We start from the raw sequence: 15,878 nt of genomic DNA, 5'->3' as shown, positions 1-15,878 counted from the left end.
CGACTCACGGCAGCCCAGCTCCAGGTTGAGCTGTTGTTCAGCATCTTAGCTGTAGAGGGCAGTGTCACTGGCCCTCATATGTGGGATCCGATCCGGGACCCTCTGGCATCCCAAGCCAGTTCTTAACCATCGCACCACTCGGCCGGCCCAAATTGGAGTTTTTTAATGTTGAGTTCTATGAGTTCTTTATATATTTTGAATATTAACCTCTTATCAGATGTATCGTTTATAATTATCTTCTCCCATTCAATGAGTTGCCTTTTCATTTTGTTGATGGTTTCCTTCACTGTGCAGAAACTTTTTAGTGTGATGTAATCCCTTTGGTTTATTTTTGCTTTTGGTGTCCTTGCCAGGGGAAACATATCCAAAGAAAATATTGCTAAGACTCATGTCAGAGTTTACTGCCTGTTTTCTTCTAGGAGTTTTATGGTTTCTGCTCTTACATTTAAGTCTTTCATCCATTTTCAGTTTACTTTTCTATGTGGTGTAATAAAGTGGTCCAGTTTCTTTTTTTCTCTTGCATGTAGCTGTCCAGTTTTCCCACCACTGTTTTACAGTTAGACTGTCTATTGTATATTCTTGCCTTCTGTCGTAGCTTAAGTGACCACGTAAGTATGAATTTCTGGGCTCTCTATTCTGTTCCATTGATCTATGTGTCTGTTGTTATGCTAGTACCATACTGTTTCAATTACTGTAGCTTTTTAGAATAGTTTGAAATCAGGCTGTGTGATGCCTCCCACTTTGTTCTTCTTTCTCAAGTTTGCTTTGACTGTATGGGGTCTTTCATGGTTCCATAGAAATTTTTGGATTATTTGTTCTAGTTCAGTGAAAAATGCCATTGGTATTTTGATAGATATTGCACTGAATCTGTATATTGCTTTGGGCAGTATGGACTTTCTAATGATATTAATTCTTCCAATCTATGACCATGGTATATCCTTCCATTTATTTGTGTCATCTTCAGTTTCTTTAATTAGTGTCATAGTTTTCGAAGTATAGGTCTTTTACCTCCTTGGTTAAATTATTCCCAGTATCTTATTCTTTTTGATGAAGTTGTAAATGGGATTATTTTCTTAATTTTCTCTTCTGCTAACTTGTTATTAATGTATAGAAACATAATTGAGTTCTGTATACTAATTTTGTATCCTATAACTTTACTGAATTCATTTATTAGTTCTAATAATTTTTGGTGGAATCTTTAGGGTTTTCTATATACAGTATCATGTAAGTGCTTTGTTGTTAAGTAATTGCAATTTGTAAGGATTTTATGTGCTTTCAAATTTTTCTCTTTCTTAAAATTATTTATCTGTTTATTCAAGTGTATATTCAATCCATGCAATACCTTTCTCCAAAGACAATTTGTGAAAAGATATATTTTATGCTTAATTCTTTCATTATTTTAAGACTATTTCCTGAATATTTCATTTCATTACATGATGCATTTTTAGTTTCAGTCTCACTCTCATGCATTTTCTTAAGTTTGAGTTACAGGGATGGGAATTCAATTTTTACTGCATTTTACCTTCTTGACAACATTGGGTGTATACTGGGAACTGCCACTAGAGTTCTTCTTGTATGAGAAGGAAACAACCTTCAGAGATCAAGGGCCAGTGATAGACTCAGACGCTGCATCCACATGGTCCCTGTGAAGCTACTAACATTATTGCCAGAGCACATGGCGTGTGGTGTACTCATACTCCTTCACCATCTGCGTGTTCCCCTTGGGTTTTCTTTCTCAGTATATGAAAAGATTTCTGGTTAGTGTCCACTCCCATATGGCCCTCTCATTCACTCCTCCCTACCCCCAAATGTTCACATTCATTTTTATTAATTTGTGCATGAAATGACCCATTCTGCATTTAGAAATAATTACATATTCCAAACATTCATCTGCATGTGTTCTTCTACAATCCTTCTCTATAATCTTACGGTATCACATTCTTCATGACCAGGAACTGACCCTGCATGGGATCATAAAACATACTGATCATTAAAGCATTGTAGATAAGCCCACTACATTTTGTGTACATTGAAACACTAATTGATTAAAAACAAAGACATTAGAAGGTGAGCTTCTTATGAAATATTTACACAATACTGTTTTAAAACTTTAATCTGTAAAGTAGCAGTTAAGAGCAAGAGCCAGACTGAATAAGTTTGAATCCTGGCTCTGCCAGTTTACTAACTCCTTAAGCTTAGGCAAGTTTTGTTTTGGTTTGGTTTGGTTTTTTAACCTCTCATGCCTGAGTTTCTACATCAGTAAAGTGGAGAGATAATGTTACTTTCTACCACAGAGTTATTGTGAAGACTAAAATTAATTCACATTGTCATGAACAAAGTGCTTAATAAATAGTAGCCATTTTTGTATTGTATGTGGTACCTTGCACATTGTAACCTATTCTCCATTTATTAACCATAATAGCAACAATAACAGTTGCTGTTAGATTTATTGAGCAACTATTACATGACAGAAACTAGGCCAGACACTGCACATGTATCATCTTATTTAATTCACACAGAACTCTATAAGGTAGGTCATATTGTTGCCCCATTTTACTGATAAGAAAAGTTAAGATTATTCACTCAGGGACATGCAATATGCACTCAGCATCAGTGGGCATTGTTTATTTCTCTCTCTCTCTCTCTCTCTCTCTCTCTCACACACACACACACACACACACACACACACACACTTATCAATCAGTCTGGTCAGCTAGTCATTAAACAAAGATTTGCCACCACTTACGATGTGCAGGGTTCACAAAATCCTGCAAGAGGGAGGATGGAGAGGAAAGATAAGCAAGGAATGGTCCCTGATATCAAGGAGTTCACAACCCATTGTGGGAGATTCTCATCTCCACATAACTAAAATGGATGATGTGCTAGAAGTGCTCCAAGTATAAACCATGTGCTATGAGAATGCTGAGGAAGCAATCACTTCTAACCTGGGGGACTGGAAAGTAAGCATAAAAACATATAAAAAGCCTTGAACTGGGAGAGAAGGAGAATAAGAGCATTCCAGAGAGAAGGAGCAGCACAAAAAAGTCACACAAATGTTATATGAGACGGAATATGACAGGACAGGCAGATAGAGTTTAACTGGGAGTACAGGGTTGTAAGGCTGGAGAGGTAGCTTTGAAATGTTCTTCATGCTTTTGTGTGCATAACAATGAAGCAAACCCTACATTTTTTTGAAACTCCACTTGGTTTTCCAAATATCTGGTCCAAGCAAAGATGGGCAAGGCTAAGGAGAGAGTGAAAAACAAGACATTGTTTTAGATGTATATGAGATACTTGATGAATCTTGGAAAGTCAGAGCTGGCTTTTGACCAGACTACCTACTCCACTTTTCTGATAAATTTAAGATCTCTTTTACCTCTTGGGAATTATCCACACCAAAGGAGCAAGCCCACTCCAGTTCTGGTACCTCTAGGCAGGTACTGACCAAACCCCAGTTTAGTATGGGTTGTTGAGAACCAAACCAAGATCCAGTGTTATGGAGCTAGGATGCGTGGGGCCGCCACTAATATCTGATTGGCAAAGTGCCAGATGACAAAGTCTACCATTCACCCATAAAACTCTTCCTTTTTTCCCCCCACCCAGAGTGGAATTTACTAAGCTATCAGGATACTGTGTCAATATGTTACAGATAACCTAACAAGAAAAAAAATGGTAATTTTTACTCCATGCCATCTAAAGATATACTTTCCAGTAATTTTGAAGTCCACTAAAAACTGAAATCTGAACATTTCTTTCATCTCACTATCCACCCTGTAATTACCCTAAATTTAAGCCTTGCCTCTACTTCTTTGATATTTAAGTACTAATCCAGTATTGGTTACTTATTATCAATGATTAATTATCACTCAATGATCCATTAATTATCAATCAGTATTATTTGAAAAAATATTAGTCAAAAACAATAGACTGACTAAGATAAAGTATGTCATTTCTGAGGTCCTTTAGTCACCTAATGTAATAGTGAATGGCAACCTCCCTAACCTCTTCATGAAAAATTTAGAGTTTGCATTTTTGCATTTTTGATGGTACTAATTGGAGCAGTAGTTCATTTGCGGCTGTCATTGAGTAGAGTGCTTTTAAAAATCTCCTTTTAACATTGTCAAGATTGCAAATGTTTTTTGTTTAGCCTTGGTTTCATAAAAATGGGTCTTCGAGGCTATATACAATAAGCAGATATTAAAACCAGGGTTATAAATTGTTGCTTTAGCATTCTAGCCTTAGAGGCCCAAAAGATCTTACCCAAAGGATACATTGTTTTAATTGTTCCTCATTGTATGTGATGAGAGAACATCATTTCTCTCCTCTTTCTCCCAGGTGGCCGTTGAGGACCGCATCCGGCAGCTGCATGAAGCTCACAGGGACTTTGGCCCAACGTCCCAGCACTTTCTTTCCAGTAAGTCGGTGTCACCGTTCATTGTTTAACCTCTTCATGGTATCTTGGTGGCTAAGAAATTAGTTGAATTACAGGCATCTCTGCCAAATGCACTGGAGGCATAAATCATCCTGAAAGATAACTTGGTAGGTGAACTCCCAAGGTTAGGAAGAGGAGGACCAATTAGATCATTTTGTCCAGACTTCACCTAATCCATAATTATTTCCTGCGATGTATTCTCAAGTGCTAATTTAGATAATATTTTTGAGTCTTTAGTTCTGCTTACAGCAGTTCACTTCATACCACCGGTAATTATGCTAGCATATACTTATGATGTAATAATTCAATATCTATTACTGTGAATCTATAATTCTTTATCTCTGTATAATTCATTAAATACTCCCTGCCTCCAAGTTGGAACCTCAGCCTGTTATGTTTCCTTTCCCTAACTATTCTTATCACTTTTATCCTTGACCTCTATTCATTATTTTCATTTTCCAGTTTTACTATTTCATTAATTGTTTTTATAATTAATTATATTTTATATATCTTCTTAATTAACATTGTATTTTTAATAATTAATGCTAAGAGGAATAGCCTTAGTTAACTGAAAGTTTAATAGTGGAACACCCTATTAATATAATAATTCATATTAGATTGTCAGGCTCCTGTTTTCTCCTGACTGATGTTGTTCACTTATACCACTCTTTCTTTCATTACAAAAGTATATACAGTAATACCTCGGTTTGCGAGCATAATTCGTTCCAGAAACAAACTACTTGTATTGCAAGACATCGCTCATTTACCAAGATAAAATGTATTATTAGGTTGGTGCAAAAGTAGTAGCGATTTTGGCAAAAACTGCTATTACTTTTGCACCAACCTAATAGAAATGTTTGCTCGTCTTGCGGAGCACTCCAAACCAGGTTACTTGCAATCCAAGATTTTACTGTACGTTGAGGGGTTTTTTGGTATTTAAAAAGCCATACTTCTGCCACATGGAGTTAACATATGATAACATTTTGGTATTATTTGTTCTGGTCATACACAAGTATTAGGCAGGTTTAACCATCATTTTAAGGCAATTACTTTGTGCCTGGCAATTAGTTCACACAAATATGAACTAATGTAATCTATCAGGTAGATATAGCAACCTATCAGGTAGATAACCATTATTATACCCATTTTAAAGATGACAAAATTGAAGTACGCCGTCACACAGCTAGCAGGTCGTAGAGCCAGGATTCAAACCCAAGAAGTTGGCTCTAGAATCTGTGTTTTTAACCACCACAGCAGACTGTCTTTTACTTAATTAAACATGTTATAGAAAGGAAGTAATTCTGTATGATCTCCCTTCATTCTTCTGACTTCCTTTATTGCCATTTTCTAGTCCTTTCTTTGCCACTTTCAATAGATTAATAGAAAGATCCACGCTCACAAACATTTGAAAGTATTTGACTAGATGCTTTCAGGTGTCTCTCCAGTTGGCCATTATCTTTTAGAACAAAAATTCCTAGATGATGGTGGTCCTGTCTTTTTGTTATGCATCGATAATGTGCTAAGTGAGGAGTTGTCTTATTGTCTGACTGGGTCTAACCTTATTATTTGAATGCAGTTAATTATTTGAACAGTATCACACATGCTTTGGAGGTGCCAAGAAAAAAGACGTGGGCTAAAGCAGTGAACATAGCTGAGTCGGATTATTATGGCTTCTAGGAATGGCTCTAGAACAATTACAAAACCTGCAGATTATGTCTTCTGTATTTTTCTAAATCTCTGGTCTGCTTCAGTCGTCCTGCTGGGAGCTATTCTATTCTATTTCATTGAGATTAAATGCAATAACATACTTGTAATTGACTTGTAAACCATAAATAAAAATATTACTATTATGAATATTAATTACTCCTCAGACATCATATATATTCATTCATCCTTCATTCTTTCTGCATGCCCCACCTGAATCCCCATGTCTTCCCCATTAAAACCTATTCTTGGAAAAATGATATGTTATACTCATTTAACCCAGGTGACAGGTAAAGTTTAATGTGTACTTCTTCTGGGTTATTTGCATTTTAATAGTGTGAAAAGCCATATACCTGAGGAATGGCTCTCTGGTGGTAGAACGTCAGCCATGATCTCTGTGCTGTGAGGACAGAACTTTGAGGGGCCACGTGGAGCTTCCTCACACCTTTCAAACAATATCACACAGGTGCCCACTTCCAGAAGTGTCAGGCCTGAAGAAACAGATACTGATAAAGACACTGATCTACCTGCATAAATGGAGCCAACCCTAGAAGTCACCAATTTCTTGGATACTCATGTGGAGTATCAATATAGGCTTAGAAGCTTTGCTTACCGATATCAGAAAATACCCATTTGCTTTAAGGGGTAATTGCAAAATAGGACAATCAGACTGAAAACTAAATAAAGATTGTTTCTTTATGTTCTCTCTTTTTAAAAAATTACAAAGGTAATATATGCCTCTAAAAGAAATTTTGGAAAGTGGAATACAAACAGGGAAAGAAAAATTATATATAGTTCCACCATGCAGAGATAACCACTATGAAAAAATGTGGTTTATAAACTTTCTGTCTTTCTCTCAGGCTGTGCGTGTGTGTGTGTGTGTGTGTGTGTGTGTGTGTGTGTGTGAGTGTGTGTGTGTGTGTGTTCAGATTCTCTTTTTCTTTATTAACCAAACAAGGATGAAGACATATTACAGTTATATGACCTTTTTTTTCCCTTAGAACTACAATAAAAATATTTTCGCGTATATAGACATTCCTCTACAGAGTAATTTCTTTTTTTAAGCTGAGCCATCCTGCCACCTGTTGGCAGCTCAACGGCTGCTCAGCTCAGGCCAGGAATCGAACTGCTGTTGCTCAGAGCTCACACTCTTGAGCGAGCTCTTAACCAACTGAGCCACTCGGCCGGCCCTCCAGAGTAATTTTTTAAATGACTGAGTAGTATTCCCTTGTGTGGCTGTACCAGATTTACCAAGAATTCTGAATCACTCAGCATTAAGCTTATTTCAAATTTTTCACTATTATATCCAAAATTGTGACTAACATTTTCTGTACACCTTTATAAACACCTCACCTTCTTCCTATAAAATAAATGCCTATACACGGAACTGCTGTGTTAGATGAAATTTACATTGGTAAGGTTTTTGATATGTGCTGCCTGCCAAATGACCTGAAGAAAGTTGCACCAGAAATTGGGTGCACCATTAAAACCATATTTGAGGCAAGGCATCTCTGAAGTCACTTATCAGCTGTTTAATTGTGTTCTATAAAAGAAAAAGAGCTTCCCCTCAAAAACAAATAAAAATATGTTTGAAAAAATACAACTAAGGTCATAGTAAATGAGTTTGAATTGGTAGATGTCTAGTAATTTGCTTCCAGGTTACTAGAAATAATAGTTGGGAGGTTTAGAAATTACCAAAAAAGAAGAAAAAGAATGATGAGCCACAAACTGCACCCCCCCCTCCCAAAACATGCTGTTTCCATCTCTCTCCTTTCTCTCTCTCTCTCTCTCTCTCTCTCTCTCTCTCTCTCTCTCTCTCTCTCTCACACACACACACACACACACACACCTCTGAAAATTACATTACCAGCTGTCTTTGGTTTTTTATCAGTAGAGAGAGGCAGCCTTTTACTAAAGAAAAGTATTCACTGTTTCTTCTTGGTGGCCCAATCTCTACTTGTTAAATAAGTTGTTTCTTTTATCTTGGATCAGAGAAAATGAGAAGAGAATCATTGTAAAATATGACCCTTATCTATTGATAGACACTAGCTTGCCTTTAATTCTAGATTTAATATTCAACTACTTCTAATTGACTTCTGCAACATAAATCAACAAAAAGGAGACATTCTAACAGTGCCATTTTTAATTATAATTTTAAAATATTATTATATATTGTATGTATTACAATATACATATATTTGGAAGGTACAGTGTCGGCCGCTTCATAGATGTGTATCAATGACCAAAAAAGGAGTATAGTATTCACTGGCACACTAGTCTGAAAATTGTCCATGTTTTTGTTATTTTCAAGAATTTAAGACCATTTAAAAAAGAATTTAAGATCTTTTTTTCTGACCACTTCCTCAATTCTCTGGGCTTCTGTTCTAAATTTTACTTTTTTCACCAAAAAGGATAACTATAGATTTGGGTAAAGGTGGAAATCTTTCTGTAACAGTGAAAAGAACTTACAGTTGTCTTAATATTTTACAAGTTCTGGAATTCCTAAAGGAGCATTTCCAAGCCAACTTCCTGAGAACATTGATGTTCTGTATGGTGTTAATACCTCTCCCTTGAAAGTAGTTCTGGGGTCAATAAGATTGGGAAAAGCACTAGGTTATAAAGATAAGGAAGTTTCTTTCCTGTTGGAATTCTTGGAGCCTTTAATACACATTGAGACTCTAAAGGAGGACAGAGACAGTAGCTTGTCTGCATACTTGATGTGACTATGGAAGCCTTTTTCAGGCACACCAGTTAATTTCTCAGTAAACATGCCATGGAACAGAGTATGGAAATCTTTGCCCTAAAGTGGTATTTGCCAAATGGTTGAATCGCGAGAACTTTCTGCTGAAGGTAGTAAGAACATGATCCAATTGAAAAGAAAATGAATATTTTTAAGACCAGTGGGTCAACTCTCTTTTTCCTGAGGTTTCCAGTCCCAGTCCACCCTGTGGGCTGTGGAATTGCCTAACGAGAGAGGAACTTCAAGAGTTTCTCTATGAATTGTTTTCAAACTACTCATTAGTGAACCCTGAAATCAGTTTCATGAGTTGCAACCAACCTTTTTTTTTTCAGGAAAGTGAAAGTGATTTATTGAAAATGAAAGTACATGCTTGAGAGGAAAGTGTGGCTGAACTCAGAAAACGAGTCCCAAGGAAGTCAGCATCAGGGGTTTTTATCCCTCCCTTGCAAGAATTGATAAGGTCCCATTTATGTGGCTCATTCATCTTCTCTCTTTGGGCGGGGCCCTGGTTTTCTGCTTTTTCTTGCTTATTTGGTTCCTCTGGAACTGTCCTGGAGTCAGATGCATGATGGGAGTCATAGTAATCGCAATGTAAATGAGATTATAATGAAATTAAAATTAGCTAAAGGTCAGGTCCTGGTCATAGGAATCAGCTTAGCTGTATGAAACTGTTTCTTGTTTTTCTCCAGCTGCAGGTACTGGATACAGTCACTTGTTACTTGTCCAACCATTTTTTTTCAATGGAATGGAATAGAGTGGACTAGAAATTATCAGAGTACCTTACACAAGCAAGGTTATGTGTTGTTTTAACACTTTGGTTTCAGTTAGGGTGTGTGTGTGTGTGTGTGTGTGTGTTTGTTTTGTCACAGAGTAAAATGTTTTCCTTCTGTGGGTTGCAGTCAAAAAAGTTTGAGAAATACTGAACTGCTATAGCCCTGCCCTTTTACAGATGGCAAAATAGATGCAGAAAGGTCAGTGGTACAACTAAGGTCACAGGGTTGGTTCTAATGGCTCTGGAACTGGAACCTAGTTTCTGAATTTCCCAGCCATACCTCACACTGCCTTACCCACTAAGAACAGACATCCAGGCCAGCGACTACCTAGGCCACCTGATATTGCCACAGAATTTTCTCTCTTCTATGCCTCTTGGTGTGGGCCATACTACGTTGATTTACAGAGCCTGAATTTTTCTCTCAAGGCCTCTGGGCCAAGTGTCATCTCACCAATGGCATATGGGATATTGATTAAGAGTACAGGCTCTGGAACTAGACTGACTGGATTCAAATACTGGCTCAGATACTTAATCTCCTTATCCTTCATCTGCAACATGGGGGTAATAGTAACATTTTTCATCAATTTTAAGGCACACTCCTCCCCCCCCCCATGTTTTAACAGTGCTGTAATCAGAATGCACCTTATGACCAACAGGGTTTCGAATTCAATGAAAGATGGTAATATTATTTCAGAGGGCTCTAGTGAAGATCAAGTAGTTAATATGCAAAACCCTTAGAATAGTGCCTAGCACATAGTAAGTGCTATACAAGCGATTGCTATTAACATTAGCATTACTTTGGTTATTACTATCAACTTGAAAGCATAACTTAGTATCTTAGTCAAACTAGACAGGAAAGTATCGTTCATTATCTTGAGTTTAATTCTCAGTGTAAGTAGCTCCTCTATTTTCCAAAGATGTTTTCCATGGATCTAATCACAAAGTCCAGAGTTTTGCACATTACAGGAGCTCAATAGTTATTTTTGTAAATAATGAACAGATGAATAATCAATACATAGACCCTAATCTCTATAAGGACAGGATGGTTTTTGTCTTGTTGACAGTGATATTCTCTAGTGCCTAACATGGTACCTGGTACTTGGTAGATGTTCAATAAAATCATTTACAGAATGAATCGTCTTATGCCCAAAAAAAGAAGAGGTCAATTTCCTGTTGACATTGAGAATATACAGTAGCATGAGATTTTGCATAACAACTGTCACATAGTAGACACAATAATGTGACCTTTTACGTTTCCTCTCAGCAAGGATTAATAGCATTCATAACTTTGCATGGTCCTTTTTCTAACATTCTACTATGCCATGTAATATATCAAGGCAAAAAACTGACTTCAAAATTACAATGTTATCACAAGTATATTGGAAAATAAAATAGAAACAGCAGAAAGGTACACATAAAGAAAAGGCTGAAAATAGAATACATCAAAATGCAAACAACTATTGTGTTTTTCTTTTTATTTTTGCAGACTTTTTTGTGATAAGCAGGTATTACTTTTATAATGGGAAAAAAACAATAAAGGTAAAAAATTTTATACTCCAGCTTTTAACCCAGTGACCTCTTGCAGCATTAAACTCCATTGATGGCTGTGGAACTCCGTAAGACAAATTTCCTTTTTACTATTTGTTCTGAATTTAAAAGCTTGAGTTTCATGGAGTGATCTTGTTCTCAGATTATGAGACGCTGTAAAAAGAAAGAACTGTTCAGTTACTTCCTGCAGGCTTTATAATCTTAACTGCCTTAATCATATGCCTGGTTAACTTTTCTGTCTTGTTAAAGTAATCCAAGTGTTTACAGTTTCCCCTTGCTGCGTAAGGCTAAAAAGTTTGTTACCATCTTGAAAGTTGCCAAAACTTCACCTCCACCTCCCCCTACTCACACACTTAGTTTAAAAAGGTAGGGGGGAAAACCTTTAAGCACATCTAATAATTGCTGACATTTCACTTAACGGTGCTCTATTCTCTGCTACCATTATCCTCAGGGGATGGATGAATTTGAAATATGAGTAGGCCAATCATTTAAAGCTTCAGTTCGGCTTAAAGAAGCTATCATGATAAAAGTAAGGAAGTAGCTTGCAGGTACAACTGTGGGATGATTTTCAGCCTAAAGCTCTCTATCAGGTAAAATCTCAAGGCAAAATAATTTGGGCCAATTGCTTCCGTCATGTGCTGCACAGAGTGTTTGGGAATTTGGGACAAATGGCCATCTAATCTATCAATGATGCTGGTAATGCCTCCATAAATTCATAGGAAGCCTTTCAGATGCCCACAAAAAGCAGTCACAGTGATAATAATTACATTCTTTTCTCAAAACCTATTTCTATGGCCCTTTCTCCTTGAGCTCAAATTTATATTCTCCAATAAAGCCTTAGATTTGCTTCAAGGAATCCTTAGTAACAAAATTTACCATCGTTGGTCCCATATATGCATTTATTTGAGTTTAGGAAAGTTCTCAGTTTCTGCCATGGGAATTTGTGTGCTGGAGCTCGCTTATACTGGCTTGAGAGATCCAATTGTTAAGTATACAGAAATCGTGAGCTGGTTGTTAAACTGACCTTTCGTAGTTTGAAATCCACCATAGTGGGACTACTTACCCCACAAAAAATGGCAAATACTACAAATCGAGGCTAACTTGATTGATTGATTGATTAGCTGGTTTACCAGAACACTACCAAATTTATTTATATTATTCAGATCACCCAAGTCCCCCACGGCAAAGCTCAGGATCCCAATATCTATCTGCCTTAGGTAGAATGACCACTGTTCCTTGTTGGCCTGGGATGCTCTTGGTTTTAGCACTGAAAGCCCCATGACCCAGGAAACCTCCTCAGTCTTAGCATACAAGGATGGTTGGTCACCCTAGCCATAGGTAAAGCTCTGTGAGAATACAGCCCTAGATGGAGATGCTTGTCCAAGTAATTGATCAGGAGAGCAGGTGAAGAAGAGTGAGGGAAGCAGGAGAAAGTGCAGGAATGCTGGTCAGGGAGTAAAACTAAGCAAGGAAATAGAGATCAACTTCAGCCTGCTGACACAGGGAGCTCTGGAGCACACATTGAACCACAGAGTTGGCCCCATTTTGAGGCAGAGGAGCTGGGCTTTGGCTCCCCAGTGCCAGTCAGTCATTGGCTGTGGATTTCTGGGGAGTAGGGGACAGCAAGGCAGTTCCCGTTTCACTGAGGGAGGTTCTCTGGAGTTGGGAGCATTGGGCCCATACCAGCTAACACTCATAGCAGCTGGAGATGGGTATGCCAATGGGTGAAGGGGATCTGAGTGGAACACCAGTAACATTAACCTGTCCCAGACTTCATGGAGCTGCTGTGATACCCCATTCGCAATCTGGCTTTAGAGCTAAGTGGTGACATTTAGCTTGATCACTAACCCCCACCCCTTCCTCACATACCTTCAAGGGAACTAGTCGGGTGACATGGCAGAGATGAAACAAACGCCTGTTTCATTCTTATTTCATCTTCCTCATCAAGACAGATTCCTCTGGGCCACATGGCGACCTAGGAAAGGCAGGCCAGCACCATCGTTCTGAATCAGCTTCATGGCACACGGGCACTATTTTAGTGGAATGCTGGCTCTGAAAGGCATATTTTTACACTTCCCAGAAAATGAAGGCATTTGTAAGTTTGGCCTAGGGTAGCATTTTGTCATCTGTCCCAAAATATAAAGCTTTGCACAACAGAAATGGTGGAATCACATCCCTGTGGGCAAAAATCATTACTTTCGTTTTGCCATTTGGATGTTTTCCATTTTCAGAGCACAACCAGTTTGGGATTACAAAATACTTTGCAGTGAGAACTTTGAGGTGAGGACAAAAGGTATTTTGTTCTTTTGTAGACTTACATAAACTGTTCCTGGTTCAAAAACCATTCTCTTGGATTTTTCAATATACTTTCAGATATCAGCAATGAAAATCATCTTGATTTCAGGTCTACTACAGATACTGTTGTGTTATGAGCTGTGTCTCCTTAAAGCCATAAGGAGCAAGGCTAGGCCTAGGTGATGAGGGGTCTTTTAAGGACACATGGAAACAAGGAAGGACAGGGAACAGTGGTCACCATGAAGCATATGTTTGCTTCTCTCTGTTCATGCTTTAGCTGCTGTCGACTTCAAACTATCACAGTATAATAGCTACTCTCTCTTCCCTACTTTCTCCTTACTCGTGGTTTCTACTGCCTCGTGACTTCTGTCTTCTTCTTTCACTCTCTGACTCATTCACTTCCCCACCTCTCTACCATCTAGATTTCTATGTATTACAATCAAACCCTCCAAGACAGAGTACCTGATTGGGTCGGCTGCTTACTATCTTTTTTTTTTTAGCTGAGCCATCCTGCCACCTGTCGGCAGCTCAGTGGCAGCTCAGCTCGGACCGGGAATTGAACCAGCAACCCTGTTGCTAAGAGCTCACACTCTTGAGTGAGCTCTTAACCAACTGAACCACTCAGCCAGCCCCTTACTATCTATTTAAGATTAAGGCCACCTCCTAGGCCACAAGCTGGACAGTAAACCAGTCTTTCTTGACCTGGGCACAATTGACTTTTTGGGCCAGACAACTGTTTGTTGTGGGGACTGTCCTGTGCATTGTAGAACGTTCAGCAACATCCCTGGCTTCTACCCACTACATATCAGTAGCATCCCCCTCCCTCAGTTCTGACAACCACAAATGTCTCCAGGCATTGTCATATGTCCCCTGGAGAGCAAAATTGTCCCTGGTTGAGAACCACTCCTGTATACCAACCCCTGGACAATGGGTGGCCATGTCAATTGGGTCACATGGAACACTAAGTAGAATGACCCATGTCTGAGGAATCATTTGAGACTCCTTTTCTACACTCCCAGGACCCCTTCAATGAAGAGGGGTGTCCTCAGCAGACAACCTTCAGCTCTGTTTCTTCAGGAATGGCCTTACCTGCCTCTCCCAAGATCACCCCCCTTCCAATGGCAACTCCTAATGGATGCAGGAGTATAAGTATAAAGAGCTGGCTGTTTGGGCCCAACTCGAGAGAACTCTAGCATTCTAGCTCAAGCACTCCCATGGGGTTGACTAAGACTGTCACTGGGCCTGCATCCCAGCTTGCCTGCTCCCTATCGCCATTCCTGCTTCCTTCTCCCGTCCCCAGGTGTTGATCCCCAGGGCACACCTTACTGAATATCCTGCTCTCTAAACTTTGTCTTGAAGCCCGCTTCCAGGGGAACCCAATCTGTGAGGGGTCAATGTCACTGACATTTAGAAGCATCTGAGAAAAAGGCATTGCAACAGGCTCATGCTAGTCACTGGGTAATTTGATTTACTCTTGCTTTCATAATGAGGTGGATGATTGTGCCCAATATATGTAGTGAGGATCGTTATTTAAGGTGTCTGACCTTATGATCTCCATCAATGGGTGAGGAGTGTAGGGGCAGTGTAAAATCACGTCAGCCTCTTGCCTTATGCCTTAAGTTTAGCAGTATACATACCAGTGACAAGCAAGAGTTACAAGGAACACTAGTTGGTAAAATAGATCATAAAAGGAAGCGAGTTTGAGTGTGAGCACCCTGAGGGTAAAGGGCATGCATTGCTCTTTTATTTTCAGTTTCATGCATCTAACATCTTGCTGATTGGTGCAGGATATGCCTTGGTTGAATGACCATCTGGGTACTCTAAAGGTTATTCCCACTCTAATACAATAGAAAAGAACTTAAGCTAGTGCCTACTCTAATGTCTTGAAAAAGCTCTGAGCTTTGCTTTCTTTGCAGCCAGCTAAGAATTGATGCATTCTGTCCCTCAACAAATGTTTATTCAATGACCAATAGAGTTCAAACTCTGTTCTAGGTACTTGGGACACAGCAGTACATGAAGAAAATCCCTCTGTCATGGAGCTTAAATTTGAATAGGAGAAGGCAATCAGGTCATGGTTAATTTTGATAAAGAAGAATAAAGCAGACTAAAGGTAATAGGGGAAAGGAACTCTTTAGATGGGAGGGTCAGGGTGGTGACATTTGAGTGGAGTAGTGAGGAAGCAAGCCATACAGATGGGGGCGGGGGAGGGGGCTGGACAAAGGGTTCCAGGAGAAGAAACAGTGAATGCAAAGGCCCTGAGATGGGAGCATGGCTTAAAGGGTTTAAGGAGGGGCTGGCCGAGTGGCGCGATGGTTAAGAACTCGCTTGGGATGCCAGAGGGCCCCGGTTCGGATCCCACATATGAGGGCCAGTGACACTGCCCTCCA

At 39.0% G+C, this 15,878-nt stretch overlaps 1 protein-coding gene across 5 annotated transcripts in view; it reads left to right on the top strand.

Annotated features, from left to right (window-relative positions):
* The window catches only part of LOC109373985 (dystrophin-like), a 606,466-nt gene that overhangs the window by 360,539 nt on the left and 230,049 nt on the right, over window positions 1–15,878 (top strand). For all 5 annotated transcript variants that reach the window (XM_019628250.1, XM_019628248.1, XM_019628247.1 and 2 more), the window contains exon 11: window positions 4,336–4,414. In XM_019628250.1, coding sequence (XP_019483795.1) covers window positions 4,336–4,414 — 79 coding nt within the window. The remainder of the gene's footprint in view (window positions 1–4,335; window positions 4,415–15,878) is intronic.

This window comes from Hipposideros armiger, unplaced genomic scaffold, assembly GCF_001890085.2.
Source record: "Hipposideros armiger isolate ML-2016 unplaced genomic scaffold, ASM189008v1 scaffold_768, whole genome shotgun sequence".
NCBI classification, from domain to species: Eukaryota; Metazoa; Chordata; class Mammalia; order Chiroptera; family Hipposideridae; genus Hipposideros; species Hipposideros armiger.
This window is presented reverse-complemented; position numbering and strand designations above follow the sequence as displayed.